The sequence below is a fragment of the Epinephelus fuscoguttatus genome, linkage group LG6 (genome assembly GCF_011397635.1).
Source record: "Epinephelus fuscoguttatus linkage group LG6, E.fuscoguttatus.final_Chr_v1".
NCBI classification, from domain to species: Eukaryota; Metazoa; Chordata; class Actinopteri; order Perciformes; family Serranidae; genus Epinephelus; species Epinephelus fuscoguttatus.
This window is the reverse complement of record NC_064757.1, coordinates 27,493,463-27,518,133: the sequence shown is the minus strand read 5'-3', so window position 1 is coordinate 27,518,133 and position 24,671 is coordinate 27,493,463. Positions and strand designations below refer to the sequence as shown.

Here is a 24,671-nt window from a genome sequence, read left to right as displayed (position 1 = left end):
GGGAGGTATGATGGGGTGAGATTTGGAACAAAATAATACAAAATTAGATATCCCACCAATATCTGAGTTTGAATTATTCTGAAATATTGATTATAACCTCACTTGACATGTGTGGACTAGATTTTAAAGTCTGATCTGGATTCACTGTAAATATTCCACAAGGTTGCACCATATCACTCTGCTCTGACAGTGACATCACTATGTTGGATTTACCCTTTATACAAATTGTTTGTATGTGTGTAAAGCTACCATGACTTGTTGTTCATGCAACACCGTGACCTTAACACTTACAAATAAACATTAAAAAACAAAGCAGGCTACAATGAATTTTGCTCAGGGGAGGAGCAAAGGAGGAACACACAGTGATATTAAAAAAAAAACAAAACAAAACAGAACGGTTCCCAGCTGTGACTCGGTTTCCATCGTTCATGTTAACGAGCCGTTCAATAGAATCGGTTCGTTCGTGAACGTCACAACACTATCTGAGATGTACTATAAGTGTGTACAATACAGTGTGTTAGTATGTTTTATTTGAAGATACCTTACCTCAGTACACAATAAGTATAAAAAACTAAATATTGTCAACGATAATAAAGTCCCAAGATCCTAAAATGAGACGACAATAAAGTCCCAAACAAGTACTTTCTAAATAACAGCGTCTTAGCTTGTTACAGTTGCTAAAATTGGTGAAATTTGTTGCCATATTAAACTACAAACATTATTTATCACAAATAAACAAGTCATAAAATGTGATCAGGTTTTGTAACTTTTCCACTTTTGTGTTGGGATCCGCTGCAGAATGACTTGGCAGAGATGGCTGCCATCTTGCTCTTACTGCGTCTAGATGGCACAAAAAAAGTGTCCACAAATGAGGACAGCAGGTCTAAGTTAAGAATGAAGTATGAGGTGCAATAAACCCAAAATGTGGTGTCCTCATATGAGGACACGGTCTCAGGGGGATATTGCTGAGTAGAAAATCTGTGTGCATAGAGGAATGTAGTTCCAAAGATATTTGGGCTGTTGCTCAGTTTTTAGATGGTAACAGAAATTTGTTACATCATGAGGAGTTTAGTGAGACGTTATAATTATTACCACTGGCTCCAGTGTACTGGTAATAACTATAATACACAAATAAAAACCATGTAATCGTATTGAAAACAAGAATGTGGACATTGTTCTAAATATTATCTTGTTATTGGGAAAGGGTTTTTTTTTTATCAGTTACAAATGTGCTATACATTTATATATTAAAAGACTAAACCCAGATTGAACTATGAGAAGAATAAGTTATAACTCTAGAGTAAGTCACTGAAACTTTTTAAAGACAAGAAAGCTCTTAAGCTGTTTTCAATACTAGATGTATTAGGTTAATTTGAGATAGATCTTCTTCGTTTTAATTTCAATTTTATTTTGTTTTGCTTCTGTCATTTTGTATCTGGTTATGATCTTGCGCAACCTGAGATAGAAGTTTTTTGATGGAATAAGACTTGAAAATGTGCCTCGTTTGTACCTATCAAGTTCTCAATAAAGAGGGGTAAAAAAGTTTTTCATTTGAAAGTATAGACCTTATTTACATGCACAATCTCAGTTGCATCAAACATTTAAAATCCTTAAGACACAGTCATTTGATTGTGTTGACATTTCCCTTATCGTTTATACAGATTTAAAAACGCTATGAATATAACAGGATGTCTACATGTCCTTAAAGAGCCTTAAAATGTCTTAAATTTGACCTTAACAGTCATTAAATAGTCTTCAATTTGAATATGTGTAACTACTACAAACATTTTATCTAATTTAATTTATCCAATTTTAATTTTTTTGTAAAAATAAGTGAAGCCTTTCTGTGTAAAAGTCCACATTTCTAGTGTTAGATATCTTTTAAAAACTATAGTCTAACACTCTCCTTTTATTTCATACTTGTACTTACCTGTTGGCAAAATGTAGAATGACTTTACTGACTCCATAACTCTGCACAAGACCACACGTACTACTTGACTGCAGTGCTTACCTGAGATGCTTAAATAGGTCAATTTTATTTTTATTTTATTAAATAGGTAAAACATGGCTTCCTAAGTTCGGTTAAAAAGTGTCTTGAACAGGTCTTAAAAAGCATTAAATTCTACTGTCAGATACCTGTAGACACCCTGTATAAAAAATAACTTACTTTCCCTCTTTCCTGCAGTGAAATTAAACACTGCCTACATCTTTAACAGCAGGGCAAACAAACCTGAAGTTGCTCACTCACAGAAAACATTTACAATCTTAAAATAAGCAGCCAGTGAAGCCAGTGTAAAACTGTTTTTATTCTGCACATAGGTATTCTCTCTGTGCACAAACGCTAAGGCAATATATTGTGTAACAAAAAAATACCTCAGGAACACAGACTGGAAGAACACAGCACTATATGGATGCACACTTCAATGACACACAGACTTAATTTTCCTCATGGGTATGAAAAGAACCACATGAGCAAGCCAGTCACCACTTTCTTACACAACACAGTAAAAACTCACACTGGACAATTACAGTCAGTAACAACAACCGGACAGACACACAAGCCAGCACTTACTGAGGTGAGACTGATTTAAATAGGTCCTTTTAAATAAAACTTTCATTATGTATAAGCAGAAAACTTTGATTGTTCACAACCTGAAGCTGCACAGTCTATCAGAGACGAAGCTGCACATTGAATTCAACACAATTATTTTTCTGCCTTTATTTGATAGGACAGCTACAGCATGAAAGGGGGATGACATGCAGCATAGGGCTGTGGGTTGGAATCAAGCCCATGGCCGCTGCGGCAAGGGGGTGCCTACTCTACCAGGTGAGCTTGTGGGCACCACAAAACAGTGTATAATTTTGGTAGTGCTGTTGTTTCTCAGCTCTGCCTGCAGCATGTTGAGAGGTCTGCATCATGGAACATGACATGATTGTGGACAGACACTTCAATGTAAGCGGTTAGAAGGTCCTAATACAATATCCTGAGACTAAAATTTACAGTGGCCTATATTTAAACATACTTGAGAACTAATGCATGATACTGTCAATGCCCTTGACATGTGACTAAGGCAATACTATGAATAAAATAGGCTGACTGGAAGACTTTAACACATTTTAGCTGCAATGGTGTGTGTGTGTGCGTGTGTGTTTGTGTCCAGTGTGTATGGTCTAAGTCTCACATTTTACACCATATCATTGAAGATCCTTGGATAAGTCACTACAATAGACCGCAGCAGTTTGTCAGAGCACAGAGCAAAATATAAAGATCTAACAGAGACCAAGATAAGCTTCAAACTGACATACAGATGGAAAGTGTTCAGAAAGTATAACTGGAATTATAGTTAATAAGATACTGCATCCTCCTGTTAATGGAAACAACCTGCCACAAATAAATGCCCTGGCATTGCTCAGTTTCTTTATAACAAATATATATTGCCAATAATAATCTTGTAGGCACCATTACCCTTCAGCATCAGATATTACACTGGTTCCCAACCTAGGGGCCCAACCCATACGAAGGGTCACCAAAAGCTTCACAAGGCGTCATGTGAAGCTTTCTTGATTTTAAGATTTTAAGGGGTGTAAGAATATTTAAAAAATAATACACTTGGCCTATATCTCAGCATTCATATCTGTGAGTAAAACTAAATAAAATTATTATTTTTGAAGTCTAGATCATTCCTCAAGATATAAAGGATAAGGGCACGATGAGGACCTGAACACACTGCTTAAATCACTGAAATCAACAGGCCTATATTTGGGACAGATGTCTTTTTTGGAACAGGCCTGTAATTCTGTTAATTTCTATGAAAAACCCTTTTGATTCTTTTGATCTGGGGACCCTTATGGACTAAACTTACAGGGTAATCGAGGAATGGACACATAATCTGAGGTCGCCAACAACCTGCTTTTATACATCTGAAGAACTTCTATTAAAAAAATGAACTGCTTGGCAACCAGACCAGGGCTCTATTTGAGACAGGCTTACATTTGTCAAAATGTGTAGCCACAGCAGGCTAGTAAAAGGGACTGGGTGTTTAATAGGGACTAGACTTTTAATTGGAGTTTTAGGGTATGTTATGACTGTTAAAAAATTCTGGGAAACTCATCTCTGATGCAATATTCACAGGAAATAATCTTAAAATTCATCCAAATTGCTGGTTTTACATAAACTTCCTGCAGTTATTGCATCAATATTTGGGTTATTTATTAGTTCAATATCTCACTTAGTCAGGGGTTGCCAGTTTACTTAGTGATAGAAAAGGGCCCCTTACGGAAAAAGGTTGGGAAGCACGGAAGTACTATTTATTCAAATTTTGCACTGCACTATAATGTCTCTTTTGTATCTTCTACTTTATTTTACTCTGCTAATCTTTCTGATGTGTCTTTTTATACTGGCTTGTTTTTCTTTATGCTTTTAATGTCTTATGTACAGCATTTTGAATATCTCTGTTGAAAGATACTGTACATATAAACTTGCCAAAGGCAGAGTTGCCATCTCTCTAGTTTATGTTAATCTGAGCCAACATGACTGTGTCTGTGTTATAAGTTTTTGTTAATGATCATATCAGACCAGAACTATAAGAGCGTAGCCTGGAAGTCCGTTCCCAGGAGTAAAACCCACACACCAACCTGCCGAAACACACGTGGATGTACTTAACACAACTTTATAAACACTCTTTCCATAGACAGTCTCAGTTTCCACAAAAGCCTATGTACAGTACACAAAATATAATCCAAATAGAAAATAATCATTTGATACTGCGCATAGTTTTCTTAAATATTTAGGTTACATTTTATATTCAGCTTTTTTTTTTTTTTAAAATCACAGTTAAGCAAAAGGGATCATTTTTAGGGATGGATTCATTTTACCACAACTCATTAAAGGAGTGTTGATAACAGGTTTTCTCACAAAGCCAAAGGGCAAAACATCTTAATACACCCTAATAAAATTAAATAAATTCAAAGAAATAAATACAATGTGACAAAAGCATGTGAACAAATACAATGTTGGAGTGGACGTTCACTTCTTGTGTTTTTAGATATAACTTTCCCTTCATAAAATCACACCGTTTTCTGAGGTCTCTCTTTATATATTCTCTCCATTTCTCCCGAGTAACATCCTGTCCTCTCTTTGTCTCTTAGTTTGCTCACAAAGGACAAGTGCTTTAACCCTCTGCTCTACTAGGACTCTGATAATGTGGCCTGATTTAAGCATAGTTTAAAAAGGTTCTTAAACCTTATGTCTTACACCAGGCATTGGTTAGATCAGTGAAGCCACCAGAGGCCCACCTGATGTGAGAAAAGGCAATGTCCGTACTTCATGTTAATAAATGTGCGTTATGTTCTGTAATCTCTATGTAGCTACATACAGTCACAATAGTATTAAGTGCTAACTAAAGACTAACCTCTGCATCAGGAGTGTACACAACAAACAACTGTTACAATAAATGAGGAGTGACTATCTTTTAAAACAGGTTGCACAAAGATAATAGTATGCTGCATTTCCTAACAAAAGGTTGACATCATGGAGTCATTTCTAGTACAGTATCTTGCAAAAACCAGTCTCTACCTCGAGCAGAGGCACAGTGTTCAGCGTTGGGTTTACTATTCACCATAGTCTAATTTATAGAGTGCTTAAATTTACTGATGCATACTTGATGATAGATAATGATAGATATGATATAATATAATAGATAATAATTAAAATATATCTCAAGGTTTCAACAATGAAACCAGATTTCCACACTGCCTTTTCCCACCACCAGGTGGCCCTCCAGGTGCTGCGCTGGTTTACATGTGATGCAGAGGTGATAAAGAACTGTGAAAATGGCCGTTTTCATTCAAATGCCACTTTCCAATCTGCCTTCTCACAGATCCAATATGACTGGGTTTGTGCAAACGTACGTAGCAGCAGTAAGAGACCTCTGCTGCCTGTTTTCATAAGCTAATGTTTGCACTAACATAATTACCATCGTCTCAAAATACCTGTGATCTGTGAGTTAAGTGGAAAACAAAGAGCACTGAGAGGGTGTGGTCTACTTCTATTTAGTCTTGGGGCTGAAGCTGACACCTGGCCAGTCATAGGTATCTGGCATGAAGGAGTCATAGCTGGTGTCCCACACAGTAGCGCGTACAAAGCCCTCCTTGTCCACAGGCTCAGGGTAGCGAAACGCCATGCCTTTAGCATAGACGTACTCCACCACCTACAGCAAGACAGGGAAAGATTAGCATTGACGAATATTGAGAGGCACGTAGAAAACCAGGGCTTCTATAAGACTGACCCAGTTTTAAACACTGATTTTGGATCAATTGTTTTTCCAAGTATTTTGGAAAGGGCTTTAAAAATGGAGAACCAGTAAACTGAGAGACCCGGGCAAGACCAGAATGTATGAGCTAGTGTTGCAGGGCAACTTTTACATCTATTACAAGAATCATCAACCGATATGTGAGTTCAGATCAACCTGCCACGTCACTCTCAATGCATCAAGAGATGCTGTCTGTAAAGATTCAAGTTTCAAATAAATAACAGATATTGTGCCTTCGAGGGACGGAGCTGTTGGAAATAGAATATCTAGAGGCTGCTGTTTAGGGGATTGACGGAAGTGAACTTGTATGTTTACGAGCCCAATCTCAAACCTGTAAATATCTGAAAAAAAAAAAGTGTCCTCTGTATATCAAATGTATCTCTCAGCTAATCGAATGAGGCAAAAACATCACACAATAACCTTTACATGCCATAAGGAGTCATGATGTGAGGGGGGAAACTGAAGATTTGCCACAATCAGGGCACAGAGCGAACCAGCCTACCAGCCAAAATATTTCCGCCCTTGAGTGCATATACATAAAGACTAAGGGAGCAATGGAAGTGTGTTGTGGCATGACAGGCACTACAGAGTACAGCAAGGCCAGGTGGGATGTTGGCGCACAGGCATCTGCCTCCATCTTCACCCAGGCTGGGGTACCATGATTGGTGTAGGTTTGGAGCCAGTATGCCAAAGTTCTCAGGTTACATGCCCAGCAGTATAATTGGAAATGTGGTAAAGCCATACCACCCACTGATTGGTGGTTTGTTTTTTATTTATTTATTTTTGTGCTTTGTTGTTTTTTTAGGTAGCCTTGAGTAACATCTTGGCCAAGGGACTATGGACGAAAAATAGCCCTTTGGCTAATTCTGGCATTTTTGTACCATGTGTATTTATTAATTTGCACTGTCCCCTCTTAACTAAACTAAACTAAACTAAGATAAGCTAAAATAAGCTAAGCTAAACTAAATTAAAACAACTAAACTTAACTAAACTGTATTAAGACAACTAAGCAAACTAAACTAGACTAAAACACCTAAACTTAACTAAGCCAAACTACACTCAAGTAAGCTAAACTAAACTAAGCTAAGCTGAACTAAAACAACTTAACTAAACTAAACTAGACTAAGCTAAACTAAAACAACTAAACTATACTAAACTAAAATTAACTAAAACACCTAATCTATACTAAACTAAACTAAAACAACTAAACTACAACAACTACACTAAACTAAACTAGATTAAAACAACTCAACTCAACTAAACTAAACTAAACTAAACAGCAACCTAATGTTACTTGTCAGGTTTTGGTGATAAATAAAATAAAAATAAAAATCAGCTGATGACAGAAGAGGCTAAATTTAGTTAAAGGGATAGTTCAGATCTTTTGAAGTGGGGTTGTATGAGGTACTTATACATAGTCAGTGTATTACATACAACAGATGTCAGCCCCAATTTGGAGAAGCAGATATGAATACCAAAAACAGAAGTTAAGCAATGTACTGCTGTGGAGAATGGGTGGGGGAGAGGCTGACATTTTGATGACACATCATTGCTTCACACACATATTGTGGTTCCTGTAACATTTGGTCAGTTACATACAGTCTGAACTATCCCTTTAAGGTTTGGACTGACACTAACAGGTTTATCAATAGCAGAAATATTCATACAAACTAGTTTGGGGCCTTGAGTTTTGTTAGCAATAGAACTGTCATTTTCAGGAGACTTGCCTTGACAGCCATCTGGACGGAGACCTCTCTGATGTTGGAGAGAGGAGGATAGAGTCTGCCGTCTTCCAGCTCTTTATCTGTCAGCTGCTCTGCAAGTGTCTGAAAGGAGTATAAAAATACTTTTAGGCTGAAGATGAATTTCTGGTGTCCAAGAACACAGAGATATAAAAACTACTACTATTATTTGCCAGCAACACAAGTGTGAAGTCATAAATATAATATGTGCGTTTGAATAAGACAATATAAGAAGTGTTATGTCAAGGGACAGAAATGACTAAACTACTACTCATATTATCGACCTGCACATTCCAACTTCATGCAAAACTTTTTAATGTTGTACAAATGGTGAAAGCAATAAATCATTTTGCGATTACTGTCATTAGCATTGATCAATGCTATCAAGTCAAATGCAGGCCAGCAAAAGAGGGAAGAACACAGATGAAAAAGAGCAAAGCAGGATCAGCCTTTTAAAAACTCCTCCTCTGTTAGGTGCTAGTCTAGACAGAGAGGAAACAGGAGACATCAAAGAGTTAAAGAGAGTTTCTACAACCATATTAAGCGTATGCATATATGACAAAGTCAGCAAGAAAGCACAGGACAGGGTGGGGGAAAGGTAAAGATGAACTTTAGTTTAAAGTTCAAAGAAGAGACGGACTTATAAAAACTTGTGAAATACGTGATGATTCAGACCTTAGCAGCCTCTAAGAACACTGTGTCACTGATGTGTCTCACTCCACTCAGGATCACAGCCAAGGCCACGCCTGCAATGCACATACAGCATGTTTTAAACAGACATCCGATGATTATTCTAAACGGTGCAAATATTGTGCAAATACTCATTATTTATGTCCAGGAAATCTACACAAATATGAGTAGTAGTTATTAATATGAAGTATGAATTATGAATATTCATTTTCTTTTTTCTGTCACCTGGAAAGATGTAAGCGTTGTTCCCCTGTCCAGGAATGATGACGCGGCCATCTTTCAGAGTCACAGGACCGAATGGACTGCCACTGGCAAAAAGACATCTACCCTGTGGGACAAAGAAACGAAGCGTAAAAGAGCAATGATGGAAAGAAAAGGACAATAACAGGAAGAGTGATCTGACAGCACAGGAACTCTTAAAGGTACACTAAGCAGGAATTGTTGATTACTGTTTCTAAACAGTATTGCCAGTGAAAGGTAAAGCCAATCTCAGATTCACTCAATGGAGCTTTGACCTCTTGAATTTCAGATTGGAGGCCTTTGCACACCAAATCCATATTTTTAATATGCATTTTTTTAGATGAAGGATAAGGACTTGGTCTGCAAAGGCCTTTTGTAAAAACTAAATAAATAACTGCGTACATCGGTGAGTGTGTAGGCGTCCTCTGCTGTACACTCTGCTTTCGTGGTCGGGTTACTAAGGGCGAAGATGATTGGTCGTTCATTTAGGGTTCCCATGGCCTTGATGACATCGTGGGTGAACAGACGTCCAGCTCCTGACACACCTGGAAGAAAGAAAGAGAAAGAGATCTATCATTATCGCACAAGCAGAGTCCACAATCACAGCACACTGAGCCCTGACAGGATGATTTAATGAGCAGATAAATAATAAATAGCCTAAATATAAAACGTAGATATTCAAGTGACCTGATCCAGCTCCTGCTCGGATAAAATTAAATAAGTCAACGGCATTACATACAAGACCGTATTAATTATTTTATTCAGATTCTGTGTTTTTGATTAATGGCTCTAACTTAAAAATGCACAATCCAAACTGTACTGTGAGGCTTTACAGTTACACAAACACAGAAAAAGAAGAGGTCCTTACCAATGATAGCTGTGGGTTTGATGGTGTTGACTGCATCTAGGAAGCTCTGTACATCCCCCGGACTGTCATGAACAAATGCCTCCTGGTTACTGTCTGTTTCCTGCGGTCTGTCCTGGAGTCACAGAAAGCACATTGGTGGCAACAGTAAATCAATATAAATATAGTAAAACCTCTCCTCACCAATGATGCAGTGTATCAACAGTGGACCAGACAGGAAGCTACACAGCCATTTAATGTATGTTCTGGTTTTTGATGTCTGTGTCACACTCACACACACACACACACACACACACTGACCTTTACAAGTAAGCCAAATTTATCGTACATCCAGATCTTTTCTCTGGCCTCAGCTTGGGTCATCCCACTCTCCATCATCGCCATGACAATCAGATTGGCAATACCGAGGGCAGCCTAAGGAGGAAATAACCGCATCAAGTTAAACATTCAAAGCACTTAGACAGTGTGTGTTTAATACAACTTTAAACCTTATTTTCTATAAAGAGAATAACTAAGCAAATCCACTTCCCCCCACCAGAAAGATTCTGGTCAATGTTGGGCACGGTTTTGATTATTTTAAGTTCTTAAGCAATGTTGGACTTTTTTTTTTTTGTACTGGTATTACCAGCTCTGGCCAGCAGGGGGCAGTATGGCCTTTACAAATTACTTGGGGACTTTCACATTACAAATTGCACACAGAAAAAGAGAAAGAGGCAAAATAAACAAAGTAAAACCAAGATAACTCAAACTGATCAATTGATAAATACTGTCTTACCTCTCCAGCTCCCAGGAAAAGCACCCGGTGTTCAGTGATGGGTTTGCCTATGGCTCTCTGAGCTGCTAACAGACCAGCAAGGGCCACAGACGCAGTGCCTGGAAACATGCAGAAGAACACAACAGTAAACAAGGAAGTCTGTGCCTTTAAGAGTAATGATTAATCACTATTTGTCTTAAGGTAGAGGGGTTCACTTCATGATTTTTTAAAGCTTCTTGTGCTTGTTGTTCAGCCTTCTTGATTTGATTTTCAAACAGCATAGCTCTTTAATGCTTTGTGTTTAGCACCTATTTCTAAGCTGTCAGTGGTTCCTTGAACTCACCACAGATTCCCTGTTTGCAGCAGCATTACCTTGCAGCTGTAATGTGACTTAAAGGTCATATGTGTTCCTTGTAATGGATTATTTCACTGAAGCAAATTGCAGGTTTCTGCGTTTTTTAAATGCTAAAATGGAAAGAAACCAACAGTTTGGCTGGAGGGTAGAAAACTAATAAAAAAAAACACCAACCAAACTGTACTAAACCTAATTAAACTGATGACTTTAACTGAATAGGTAAACTTAATGGCATTATGATTACTACTTCTATGTGTTGTGTGGAGGGTTATATAAGAACCTTGGATATCATCGTTGAAGGTGCAGTACTTCTCCCTGTACTTCCTGAGGAAGCGGAAGGCGTTGTGGTTTCCAAAGTCCTCAAACTGGATCAGCGTGTCCTGCCCGTATTTGTCCACCACAGCTTCCATGAACTCATCAATCAGATCATCGTAGGCTTGAGAGCGATCTCGCTTCTGGTACAGGCCCATGTACATCGGATCCTTGAGGAGAGTCTGATTGGAGGGCAAGGAAGGACAAACATATGAAGGATGATGCATGTGCATGCGTACAGTAGACAAAATAACACACACATAACCTTCCTACCTCATTGTTTGTGCCGACATCTATGGCCACAGGCAGACATTTCTCAGGTCTAATACCGGCGCAGGCAGTGTACAGGCATAGCTTTCCGACAGGGATGCCCATTCCATAAACACCCAGGTCTCCTAAGCCTAAAATACGCTCTCCGTCAGTCACTACTACGGCCTACAGGAAGAGAAAGAGAGGAGGTGGACATAAGTCAGCAAAATCACAGATTAACACTTCACAGGCACACAACTCTGACCAACACTTAACTGGACTTTGGCCAGGCAAATAAAGAAAATGTGGACAGTAATGGATCAATTAACAAGACTTCCTTTGACTTACTGTGATATTTATAGCTCTAATCCATTCATATTTATACAGCCAGGATGTCACAGTTGATATCTAACAATCCTTAAGTTGTGGTGTGGAGAGGGATGAACTGCCCTTGTAGACTCTTTTGCACTGATATTATTTGAAGAGGTGTTCAGGTACTTACTGCAACATTAGTTTCTGGCCAGTTATCCAGGATGGAGCGGATGTGTCCTCTGTCCAAGATGGAGATGAACAAGCCCCTGGTGGGAGAAACAAGATGACAGTTGAGTGCTTGAAGGGTAAGTTAAGTATTTTTCTACCTGGACCCTATTTTCACATGTTTTTGTGTATGAGTGACTGATGGGAACAACAGTTTTGAAAATTGGTCCAGCGTTGAGAAGCTGTAACCACTCAGTCAATTTAAGGCCACTAAAAGTGCTTGTTTTTGCCACTGCTGGGCTCAAATTGTTTTATGGAAAGGACCATACAGAGACAGTCCTTTCTGTTAAAGAGTAAGAACCTTTTAGTTTAACCATAAAAGTGCCCAAAGTTACCAGACTCCATTTATATAAACAGTTTTAGCATGTACATCAATTAAAGGTTTATTTCACCCAAACCAGAGCTGGTGATTGTTAAAACAATGGAACCAAGATAGTTTTTGAGAACGTGTTTTACTCAGTGGCCTTGGTGTTAGTTCAGTCACCTTAACTGTACATCCAAGAATAAACTCTCAAGGGTTATATGGCAAGTAAAATAGTTGGCAAGCCACAAAAGCCCTTGACCCAAGCTCTTTACAGAGAGGACGTGGAGGAAAGCGAGGACTATCTTGGCAGATAGCTCCCATTTTCTCTTTAGCCAGTTTGAGCACTTGAGCTCCGGGAGGCACTTTAGAGTCTCTAGCACCTAAAAATGTATTCAAGAAGTCCTTCATCCAAAGTGCCATCAGTATCCTTAACTCAGCAAAGTGACTGAGTGACGAGTTTTAAACCACATGCCTGTCTTACTGAATATTTGTCTGCTTTATATAATGTTGTCTTTTATGTTTGGAGAGCAGAAGACAACGTTCCACCTATGTTGGACAATAAAGATATATATTCACTTCCATTCTATGATGATATAACAGACACAGAAACATGGAAAAGTAGGGTCTACGTTGAGAAATGCCAACGTTACCCTTGAAACGAACATGATAAGATTCTCTCCACAACAAAATAGAGAGATAAAGCATATCTCCACCACAGTAACATTCTTAACATTATTTTAGTCAAGGTTATTGACACAAATTTAACACCCATTCACCACTGTAAGAAAATGTTAACAGCTCCAGCCAAAGCCTATAGTTTATCCAGAAAAAAATCCTTTAAATATTTCCAGTTATCACTTTAATGGAATTCCTGAGTAGGAGGCTAAATTTTGTACACATCAGACCTAAGTTTCTTCTCTGTTTTAAATATTAATTCCTGCTTTACTACATGCTTACTTAGGTCTTCTAAAGATGTGTCCATACTGTGTGCAGGCCAGGCCTACAGTGGGAGTATAAACAATCGGCATCAGCTCCTCGATGTCGTCCATCAACAACCTGTAAAAAAGCCTCTCATTCCTTTCCTGGATGCCCATCAGGTAGATGTACCTGTATGGAAAAGGAGGAAAATTAGGGAAGATAGAACAGAGAAGATCATACTATGACTATGACTGCTTTTTAAGCAAAATATGTCCTTACTTCTCCAGGGGATCGGTCATCTTCTTGAGATTATTTTGAAAGCGCATGGCCTGAATGTCCTGAGTCTCCACTTTAGGAGGCAACAGACCATGTAACCCTAAAATCTGTCGCTCCTGCAGAGTGAAGGCCATGCCCTGTGGAGAAACACACAGGAAGAGAGAGGAGTGAGTGGTGAGACAGAAAGAATGTAGGCATCTATGCTGTGTCAACTATTTATTGTTAAAAAAATACCTTTAAGACAGGTTAACTTTTGAGTTCTACAGGCGCCATTGTTTTAAAATAGTGTGCTGCGGTTGTGCAAATATGTAAAGAGGGCCTGTCTGGTTGTTGTTTTCACACTAACAGTTTCAACTTTAAGTTACACATCTAAAATCAGTTAATCATCTCTCATACCGATAAAAAAATAATCACTGAACCAATTTTCAGAACCCTTGCAGCAGGAAATGTTCACGTACTATGATGCAGTTCTGTCACCAGAGGGCGCACTGCACTATCTATGAACCCTTAGACCAGGCTGACCTTTTGACTCTGAGTGAAAGGGGGGAGACACATGAAAGCAATTTTGCAGATGGGGAAAGGAAGGAAAAGAGGTAAGAGAGGGGAGTAACGTCGAAGAAACCAATAGGGAGGACTCTTGGCAGAAACACCCCATGTATAGAAGGGAGGATGGGGGAGGAGGGGTACAAAGTGTTTTCACATTCTGGAGTGTACTGTGTACATAAGTGTGTGTGTGTGTATGTAGGTTTATTAGCCCGTCTCTGAATGAAATACGGGCACAACACACTGAAGCCATAATGTCTGGGGCTGGGGAAGGGGCTCATTACTCTGTGAGAGTGATGAATGCTGGGGGCTCCCCTGGCAAAATGCTGAGTCATGCTGATGGAGCGTTTCACTTCACTCAGCTATACCACTTGGTTCCTCTCAACATAAGGCAACATGCTGCAAACCTCTGATAACTAGTTTTTTGCTTTCTTCCGAGAATTGAACATTTAAACGTCTCTGCTGTTCAGCGTTTATTTTGAATGCACTGAAGATTCCAAACAGGGCTGAAAAAAGTTGCCTAATCTATAAAATGTAAAGTAATTTATTTCCTGAAAAGCTGATATTTCAAATTTAAAGTCAACTTTATTGTTAATCTTGCAACTTGTACATGTAATGGAAAGGAACAAAATGCTGTTTCTCTCAGAACACAGTGTGTGGTATACCAGTATGAAAACAAGACAACAAGGGTTTAAAACACTAAGATAAAAAACAAATACTGCATATGTATCCATATTTGTACTGTTTGTATATGCATTTCTTAAATATAGTTATCTGTATATCCTATGATTTGTCTGTTAAAAGTGAATTGAAACAAAATCACATAAAACTGACATGGTTTTGAAAAGTTACATGCCTTTTCAAAACTTTATCTCAAAATTGCTAATTGTACATTGGACAGAAAAATTGGTTTAAGTTTTTTAATTGTTTAAGTGTTAATGAAATTCCTTCAAATCATCATCTATCCTGCTTACAAATTTTACCTACAGGAATCTTCTCCTCGTCTACATGTTGAAAATTTGTATTATATAACTAAAACATCAAGTGGGGTAGAGGAATGGGGGATCACAGTCCTTTAAGCACATGTAGCATCATCTTACAAAACATATTTTAATCATTTGATTTAATATTGCTAACAGTGTAATGTAATCAACATTTTTTTTCTGCAACCCAATGATCTTTACTGTTGAAATGTGATGAGTCATGACGATTCAGTCTGCTGATGTAAATCAAATCTGCTCTGGGAAATGCAGACTTCCTATGAGTAACCGGCATGCTTGCTTCATACACAATGAACGCAGTGACTTTTAATGCTCGAGGAAGAGTTCAACTTTCATCCAGTAGAGATCACAACCAGACAGCAACACTGCTCACACACAGCAGGGGAGTATTAAGAAGCCTGTGGCCTTCTCCTCAAAGCTTTTTCACACTTGAGTTGGTTTGAGTTGAGTTTTTAAATTAGACTCACATAGATGAAATAAACACAATGAAGAATTGGGCCAGAAGTTCAATGTGATATGTAGCTGCTGTGTGTACAGTATACCCAGGACTGTCAGCCAGCGAGCCTGTGACCAGTTTATGTCTGCTGGAAAGTCTATATTTAGCACATGTGTGGTCCAGGCTAAGTTTAGCGTAACCTGCACAGAGTTAGATTCTATCACCTCAACCAGCTACAGCCTCGTGTTTCAAATGCCATTCGTAGCCTTCAGAAGTCAGAAAAACCTGAGAAGAGACTCCTAGAAGCCAAACATTGTTGAATGCAAGACACCAGACAAAGTGATACCAATCTGTACTGGGTATTAAATACACAGAGCAACTCACACCAGATGAAATATTGTGTTTTTTTGTTTTGTGTTGTCACTCAAAGTCCCCACCTTGCATCAGGAATGCAGAGGTGACACCACTGTTGGGTGTGCTTTCACGTGCAAAACAAGGCAAGGCAAGTTTATTTGTATAGCACCTGATAAACAAAAGGCGGCTTAAAGCCCGTACTGAATAACACATAATGTAAAAGGCAGTGAAAAGAAAAATGAAGAGCAGAATGAAATAAACAGACATTTCTCACCACACCCAACAGTTGATGCTGGGTGTGGTCAGAAGTCCAACAAACTTGAGAAATTCAACCGATGCTTTTCAGCTTTCTGAACAGCTACTGTTCAATTACAAATCCTCTCGATGCACACAAAATGCCAGTGATGTCATCTGAGCTTTAGTGTGCAGATTATGTTAGAATTTGTTATTCATTCATTCATTTTCCATAACTGCTTATTCTGTTGGGGGCTGTAGCCTATCCCAGCTGACGTTGGGCAAGAGGCAGGGTACACCCTGGACAGGACGCCAGACATCACAGGGCTGACACATAGAGACAGACAACCATTCACACTCACATTCACACCTACGGGCAATTTAGAGTCACCAATTAAACTGCATGACTTTGGACTGTGGGAGGAAGCCGGAGTACCCAGAGAAAACCCATGCTGACATGGGGAGAACTTGCAAACTCTGCACAGAAGGGCTCCTCCACCCAAGGGTTCGAACAAGGGACCCTCTTGCTGTGAGGCAACAATGCCAACCACTGCAAAAAATCATGTTTATGTCAAAAACTATGTCATTGGTTAGGAAGTTATAAAAAACAGGAATATATGTTTTCATTTTTATTCATGGGTGGCACGGTGGTGTGGTGGTTAGCACTGTCGCCTCACAGCAAGAGGGTTCCTGGTTTGATCCCAGGAGGGAGCCCTTCTGTGCAAAGTTTGCATGTTTTGGGCACTCATGCTTCCTCCCACAGTCCAAAGCCCCCCCCCAAAGAGGATAAGCATTTAAGAAAATGGTTGGATGGATGGATTTTTATTCACTTGTTCTTTCATATCTGGCTTTCAGTATTTTCAAAATGAAAACACAAATACAGCTGCTTTGGATTAAAACTACATGATAAATTAGCTTCCTAATACCTGCAAACCATCCCATCCAAGGTAGACCATATTAACCAGCAGGGGAAAATTAACAGCAGCCAATAGCCGAGTTTTTTTTTCTAGTTTTTCAGTAGAAGCAATCACTGGTTTAGGGATAAGATTAACTGATGCAGCTCTGGACTACCAACAGTTCACACTGTTCTGTGTAACTGTGCTTTGTGTTTATTAATGGTATAGAAATAGTAGTCCCATAAAAGACAGTCTGTCAACCACATCAGAACCTTCAAGTGGAATCCTGACCTTCACACTACAACGCAAATCTCTACTGTTCTTATCCAGGCTTTACAGAGATATTGACATGTGTGTGTTGGAGGATTGGAAGGATAAAAAGAGACCTGAATATGGGGCCTCAAGGGGTATGAGGAAAAGGAAAAGCAGACAGTTTTTAAATAGACATCATTTTATATTGTATTCCTGTTATGATTTACGTAGAGTACATTTCTTGATATTCATTTATCTATCGTAACCAAAAAATATTATGATATTGTCATGCATTACAATTATTTTCCACACTCAAAGCCAATTAGCCTACTTTATAACGTGGCATATTTGGCACAAATCCAGCACAAATGAGCTGACATGCAGCGAGACGTGTTAATAAAGCTGCCATCTGTTTAGCCACTATGTCTTTTTAAATGCTGACACATGGACATGATTTCAGCGATCCACTCACTTTGTTGGTGCGAGGGTTGAGCATGAGAGGTTTGCCCTTCTCTTTGGTGTGTGCCCATCTGCAAACAGAGACGCACGGCCTCAAGGACCAGGTCGTCCTCAACCTGGACAACATGGCTGACAGTCACTGGTCTGGAAGGTCCACTGGTGGAAAGCTGGTGAGGCAGGAAAGAGAAACAAAGTTAACAAATAACCTACTGTTTTGCTGCAACATCTATTTCCATCTTCATCCTCCTGCTTGGGAGATTTACAATTGATTAAAAATTTGGCCATAGCTGTTTTGGGACATTGAATAAACTGGAAAAATCCATGCGTCATTTTGAATGTTTATGGTGCAAACACATGTGAAACAATTCTTCAGTGTCAACAGGTTCATATTTATCACTTAAAGGTTGAGCCATTCTTGTTTCTGACAGTCAGGACGTGAACCTCTGCCACAACCTTTGAACGTGACATCATTAGACCCTTATCGCACCTTGGTGTGACATTAAGCTATCAGCAGCAAAGACTGTTGACCTGCTGACACACACACACACACACACACACACACACTTAATCACAGAAGCCTTCGAATGCACTTGGTGTGTGTGGACAATCCCACACTAAAGGATTACAACTGCTGACTGCAACGGCAAGTCATTAATCTGGATGTGGACTGATGTGATTTAGTGCGTCTGAGAAACAAAGCTTTGAAAGATTGTCATAATCCTCCACAGTGAGCTCCAAATGAAGACAGAGAACAAGTAAAACTGTGGTGACATCAGTCGACAGATCAGAAAGATGCGAATAGAGGCAGATAACATGCATCTATGTGTGACATACTATGTGGCATCTACAGAGCATACCTGAAGGAATAACTGCTTTATCCTATTTTGGGAGTGAAGGAGATTTAAAAAAGCTCATAAATAAATATACAAAACTGTACCTGATGGCAGAATATCCTAAAATAATACCACACCAACAACCTCCACTGCATACTTTCTTTACTCGAGGGCCCCTACACCGTGTCAGCTGCTGTTAAAGGCCTTGAATAGTATCATCATTGTGAGAGCTATGTCATGCATGTGACCTGTGATTGGCCGCGATATTGTGTTGTGCTGTGTTGTGGTGGGTGCAGAAAGAGGTCAGTGAAAGCTACTCTGTTATACCTTTGTAAGCTATAGACAATTAAAAGCAGCTTTCCCATTCATGATAATTATTTCAGCAAAAGGTCATCCCTGCTCTATGAAACCAGGAAGTAAATGCTGCCTTCCCATCGAACGTGCAGAGCCAATGTACTGAAAGACCTTTAAGAGAGCAAACCAGACCACAAAGGAAATGTAGCCAGAATAATTTCTCAATCAAACTGTTACACACTCATTTCTACTCTGGCTCTGGTTTGAATTCATTTCATTATAGAGCCCAAATTCCCTTTGGCTTTCCCTTAATGTCAAGACCTGACCCAGAGGAAGTGAAACTGACCTTCTAATCAAGTTATGTAGGGAACAGCAACGTTAGCATTATCACATGCAGTTTCTATTTTAGTTCCTTGTAGTTTGGTGACCCAGACAAGCAGATCGCTAAACAAAGTTATGCTTTGAAATACAAGATACATGAGGACATTAAGTCAGCTGTTAAAAAAAGACTTTATTCTAATTAAAGGGATGCTTTGCCAATTTTCAACCAACTTTGCATCATCACAACTAAAGTTGTATGTGTAAATTATCTATGGTAAACTTCCCTTTATTTTATCAGCCGCCAGATGTTCCTGTTCATCTCTCATCTTAAATTTTCTAAGCTCTAGAGTTATATGCCCACCACCACAGACACAAAGAGTACAGAAACAGATCGAGAGAGAGACCTGCCCCTCTCTATTGCTCTCAAACACACACCAAACTGTAAAAGTAGGCAGCGCTGATCAAATATAAACCAAGATTCTGTCACTTGATTGCCTATTTCTTGCCTAAAATGTCTTCAGAAACATATTTTAGTGCACTGTTTTGGTGTAATATGAGAGTTTGCGAACAGGAAGCAGTCGTCCTGCTGGAGGCCGACAATACTGAGATCAAACAGGAAAAACTAGGCAGTGCTGAAAAAACATGGACCAAGATTCTCTAACTGCATTGCCTGTTTCTTGCTTAAACTGTTCTCAGAAACATATTTTAGCTAACTGTTTAGTTGCAATTCAAGATCATATGTAACCCCCTGGATGCCATTCTGTTTCCTGTGTCAAAACGGCCAAGCTTGCATTACATCACCAGCCGGAGCGTTTATTGATCCGGTGTGATGCAGTGCTTTCTGACAGCTGTAAATTTTCTACTTCTGGAGCAACAGCAATGCCACAGCCCTTTTTCTTTGTTTTCTATGGTCATATAGCACCAATTTCAGAAGTATTTCTGTCTGTCTACTCCATAGACTGCCTAATTTTCAGAGAAGACTATCTTTCCTGTAATAAAATACTGCTTAAAACCTTTCGGCTGATTAGAAAAAAATGGCTTGAAATCTGGGCTACCTTCACTGATTATGGCTACCTTCACCGATTATGGCCTAGAACAACATGCAGCTGAGCTCAGGTGGCACAAGAACACACCGAAGGCCAGTTAATGTGACAAACAGCACTCATCTGTGCTGTCTCACACCACACTACTCCTGATTATTCACCCATGTTATCATAGTAATAATCACCCACACAAAACCACAAGATCATATAAATGGAGATAAGATAAAAACACCAAAGTGTTCAAACAGGATGCTACTCATGTGCAACATCAAACAGCGCCTGCAACAGTTATCTTTTATGCCAACCCCTGTGCTTGATCACACTGTACTGAAGCAAGCAAGGCAGTTTACAAATTACCACTGACCTTAAAAATGTCTTGTAATGGGTGCGATTTTCCATTAGGCCGTGCTTGAGAAAAAACAGAATCAGAGGCAGCACTATGATCTGATCATATGCCCCTCGCTTTGACCACAGTATCTGATGAAAGAAATTACGAGCATAGCCAGCTGGTCGAGCCTTGGCTTACAACACTTCCAGGAAACACTGCCTAGAAAGCGGCATCAAAGCCCGGGCCAAAATAAGCAGCACCAACAATCATGAGAGATTTTGATTCTCTGTTGATTAGATGTTCAGCCTCCATGCAGCCTCAGAGAAGTCCAGTCTTTGTGTTGTACACTGAACAAGAATAATTCCTAGTGTCTTCATCTCATTTATCTTTCCCACATAAAAAACACATAAAGCTTGAACACTTGATGAGGTGACTTAATCAGCGTGGGAGCTGCTTGTTTCATACTTTTTGTGTCTGGCAAGTCACAAAAACTCTGCCACAGAAACAGTAACGAGCCAGCTTTGTATCAGTGCTGGAACAACTAGTGTGAATACACTCCTTGGACACTGTCCACAGCCAGGAACTGGTCTGGACTGTTTGTAACTGCAAATGTTTGCATAGCTAATAAAAGCACTGAACCAACCTATCTAGAATTATGTAATTACATTTTTATTATCTCAATCAATATATAGTGAACTAATTATTCTTAGCTTGTTCTGATATCTCCACATGATAAAGCATCTAGCCAAGGCAGGAAATTGACTAATCTAAGTACTCACGAGTACCACACCTGTGTGGATAAACTGTAGGCTTCATGGTCACCACTTAGAGTTGTACAATTCAATGCCAGCTGAAATCAGACATTTAATGTGTCACATACAGTATGATTAGTAAATTTTCGCTTCAAGCCAACAGGACACAATCTAGCCAGACTATTAAGTCTTGCATTACTGTGTCTGGAGGTCTTCTTAATATGGAAATAATGTGTACAAACAATGTCTGTATTGACTGAAGCAGGCATAATTTAATAACAAAGGGTTTCATACAGGAAATTAGTTAACAACGAGGAGACAGCACTCTGGTATATACACAATGCATCATCTGTTAGTCTAACAAGCACAACCACATACTTTCAACTTTCTGTGGTCTTAGAGGTTAATTTTTACCAGGATCAGAGTATAATTCTTGTCAAGCTGAGGACCCACCCCTCAACCCCTGATCTGGGCCCACTGAATGCAGCCAGGGACTGGCAGTTTAGAGTCGACTTGGATCAGAGGCTCATTTTCCCACCGGAGATCGCGACGACCACTCTGCGACCAGACCTTGTCCTTTGGTCTAATTCCTCCCAGCTTGTTTACATCATTGAACTGACAGTCCCCTGGGAGGATGCCATGGAAGAAGCGTATGAGCGCAAGAAGCTGCGGTACTCCATCTTAGCAGCTGAGGCAGAGGACAGAGGCTGGAAAGTAAAGGTGCGCCCAGTGGAGGGGTGTAGGGGCTTTGTAGCCAGTACAACAGCAAAGCTCCTTAGGGAGGTTGGAGTCAGGGGACAGGCTCACAGACAGGCCATTAAAGAGCTGGCCAACACCGCTGAGAGGACGAGTCATTGGCTGTGGTTGAAGAGAAACAACACCATCTGGGCCTCTAAGGCAAACAGCTAACCCCGGGACACACATCCAGGCTTGATCAACCTGTGGTGGGCCTGCCTCAGTGGAGGGTGTCTTGTGTTAAATGGCCGAAACACCCGTCAGTGCTAAGGTACACAACTGACAATGTGTCCCGGTGGTAAAGCCTCATAGCAGCCATCTTTCAAGAACCTTCCATGAATTAGAAGTGGTGCTACAAGAGGGACTGCAACATCTAGTCCTTTCAACGAACTTCTAACTTAATTGCCATTTGAACACATTAACAGGCAATTCATATTATAAAACAAAACCACCTTGAGATTAGGCTAAATAATTAAGTACATAATTCCTGACTGAGCTAGTTAATAACTGATGTCCACCTCCTTTAAAAAATAGCCATTTTAGTTGTAGATGGGCAATAATACGCTCCATTGTGTTTGACTTTTTTGTGTCCACTGAGCAATGGTGTGAGGATTAGGCTTCTTTAACACATCATCAAATTTTGCAGTATAACACTGGTCTATGGTAAACAGAGTATTAAGTTTCCTCAATTAGACAAACAGACATTAATCTCAGTTGTTGCTCAGCTGGGTGTGTCTTTGCTGACAGGTATCCTCTCTCTGTCTGACAGAGACTTGTCCACCTTGTTTCTCAATTACTAACAGTGTCCATATTCATATCAAAGCCCATCTATAGCTATGTTAGATATGTGAAAGCTGGCATTCAGTTGGTTAAAATACTGATGTGCTGCATGCTAACATATTATTTAAATGTCGCAATAACCACAGTAAGAGCAGTAAAACTTTTAGTCTTACCAGTTTATGTTGTCATAATGCACACCTAATAAATGACAGTGATATTTACCCCTAGATGTTTCTGCCTCCATCTTCATCTTGTTTGGAGTCGGAAGTGGAGGAAAAGTGTGCGCATGTAACAACCAGCAACGTTTACACAGACACATCAGATGGACATGTCAGGAAACCTGTAACTGCAGGTTGCTATGCAGCAAAGCTAACCTGATGTTAGCTTAGCAATCTCAGCAACTGACCAAATGCAGCTAACAAGTGCTACAAGCTAAGAAGCTAGCTTCAAACTATAACGGACCAAACTGTCTCGGTATTTGAGCACCTGCGACAGCAAACGGTTCAGCGACAAAACATCCCACAATAGCAATGTTTATAAAACGGAAACAGTAACGTTAACGTTACTCCAACACGATACAGATAGCCTGGTGGTTTACGTGCTGTCATTCATTCAGACCCCCGCTCACTTCTTGGCTCAGATATGGGAAGTTAGATGACCCACACTCACTTTCCATTTTTAAGGCAATAGCGACTCGGCTTACCTGCTCTGACGTATTATAATACTGCGGTTATTTCCGTTGGACAGGTTACTGTTTATAAAGCATATTTCTGCTGTATTTCGCGGTGTATGTGCCGGTGTCTGACCGCCTGGCTTGTCCTTTAAGTGTGGGCACAGATGCGGCAGAGCGGCTGTGAGGAGACTCTCACGCAGTGTGGAAGAACTTGGCCGCTCAGCCAATCACATGTTGGGATTTCCTTCTTGGTTACCGTAAAGACTGCAACACGCGCAAGATTTTTTTTTTGAGGGAATCCCATCAGTCGTAATTACTGTAAAAGACAGATCTCATGTGGGGACTGTTCTGTACTTGTCAGAAGAGAGGTATAGCTGTTGTGTGACCTCGTTTTTTCCTTCTTCTTCTGCTTTATAAATTGATTATTAGGTTTTTAAAAGTTACCCTTTGATGTTTGAAAGTTAAAAGTGAAAAGTTAAAGACAGTGTAACCAAGCGTCCTGGGTTCGCCTAAATGAGAGCACCTAATAATGCAATAAACGGACAGGAGTCGAGATAAGGTGTTCAGCAGCCAGCGCTTCTCTCTTTATTCAAAGCAGCACAGCCACATCTAATGGCGGAAGTTCGCCTACAACAGCCCTATGGCAACTCTGGAGGGACACAATGCTTTGCATACAGAAATACATAGTAAAGACAAAGTAGTCTGTTACAACAGAAAAAGGCCTAAGTCTTGTCACTCTTATTGTGCATGCTGGTTAGTTATTATAGTTTGTTTTTGGCCAAAAGGAAATGAAATAATTTTGATGAAATCACTATTTAAAGGTAGTGGGTAACCCACTGAACCCTTATCGTGATAGGGACTGGGAATTGCAATTATTTCCCATGAACGAGGAATTCCCAGGAAGCATAGGTCACAAACATGTTGATTTCAAGTCCCTGCCCTTTGTACACACCGCCAGTCGCTACTACCGATTGGATGGTTTAGTGAGGTCCTTGGATCAGCCCTATGGCCCTGGCGGAGCGCGGAGATGATCAGACTTGACCATCTATAGAAAGTAAAAGTCGTAACAAGATTTCAGTGGGCGAACCTGCGGAAGGCTCGACTAACTAACTAATCTGAAGAAGCTTTTGTCACACATGATGTGTCTAAGGACCGTTGGAATAATAATAATAATAATAATAATT

The 24,671-nt window shown here is 39.7% G+C and overlaps 1 protein-coding gene across 1 annotated transcript; it reads right to left on the bottom strand.

Moving 5' to 3' along the window:
• Positions 1-2,286: 2,286 nt before the first annotated feature.
• me2 (malic enzyme 2, NAD(+)-dependent, mitochondrial) lies at positions 2,287-23,677 on the bottom strand. Its single transcript, XM_049579207.1, has 15 exons — positions 23,518-23,677; positions 17,742-17,895; positions 13,557-13,690; positions 13,317-13,466; positions 12,021-12,096; positions 11,543-11,704; positions 11,238-11,451; positions 10,624-10,721; positions 10,149-10,262; positions 9,852-9,963; positions 9,386-9,528; positions 8,969-9,071; positions 8,729-8,799; positions 8,039-8,137; positions 2,287-6,209 (listed from the first exon to the last, which is right to left on the bottom strand). The coding sequence occupies exons 2-15, from the start codon at positions 17,853-17,855 to the stop codon at positions 6,048-6,050; spliced, it is 1,752 nt and encodes a 583-aa protein (XP_049435164.1). The 5' UTR covers positions 17,856-17,895; positions 23,518-23,677; the 3' UTR covers positions 2,287-6,047.
• Positions 23,678-24,671: the final 994 nt, after the last annotated feature.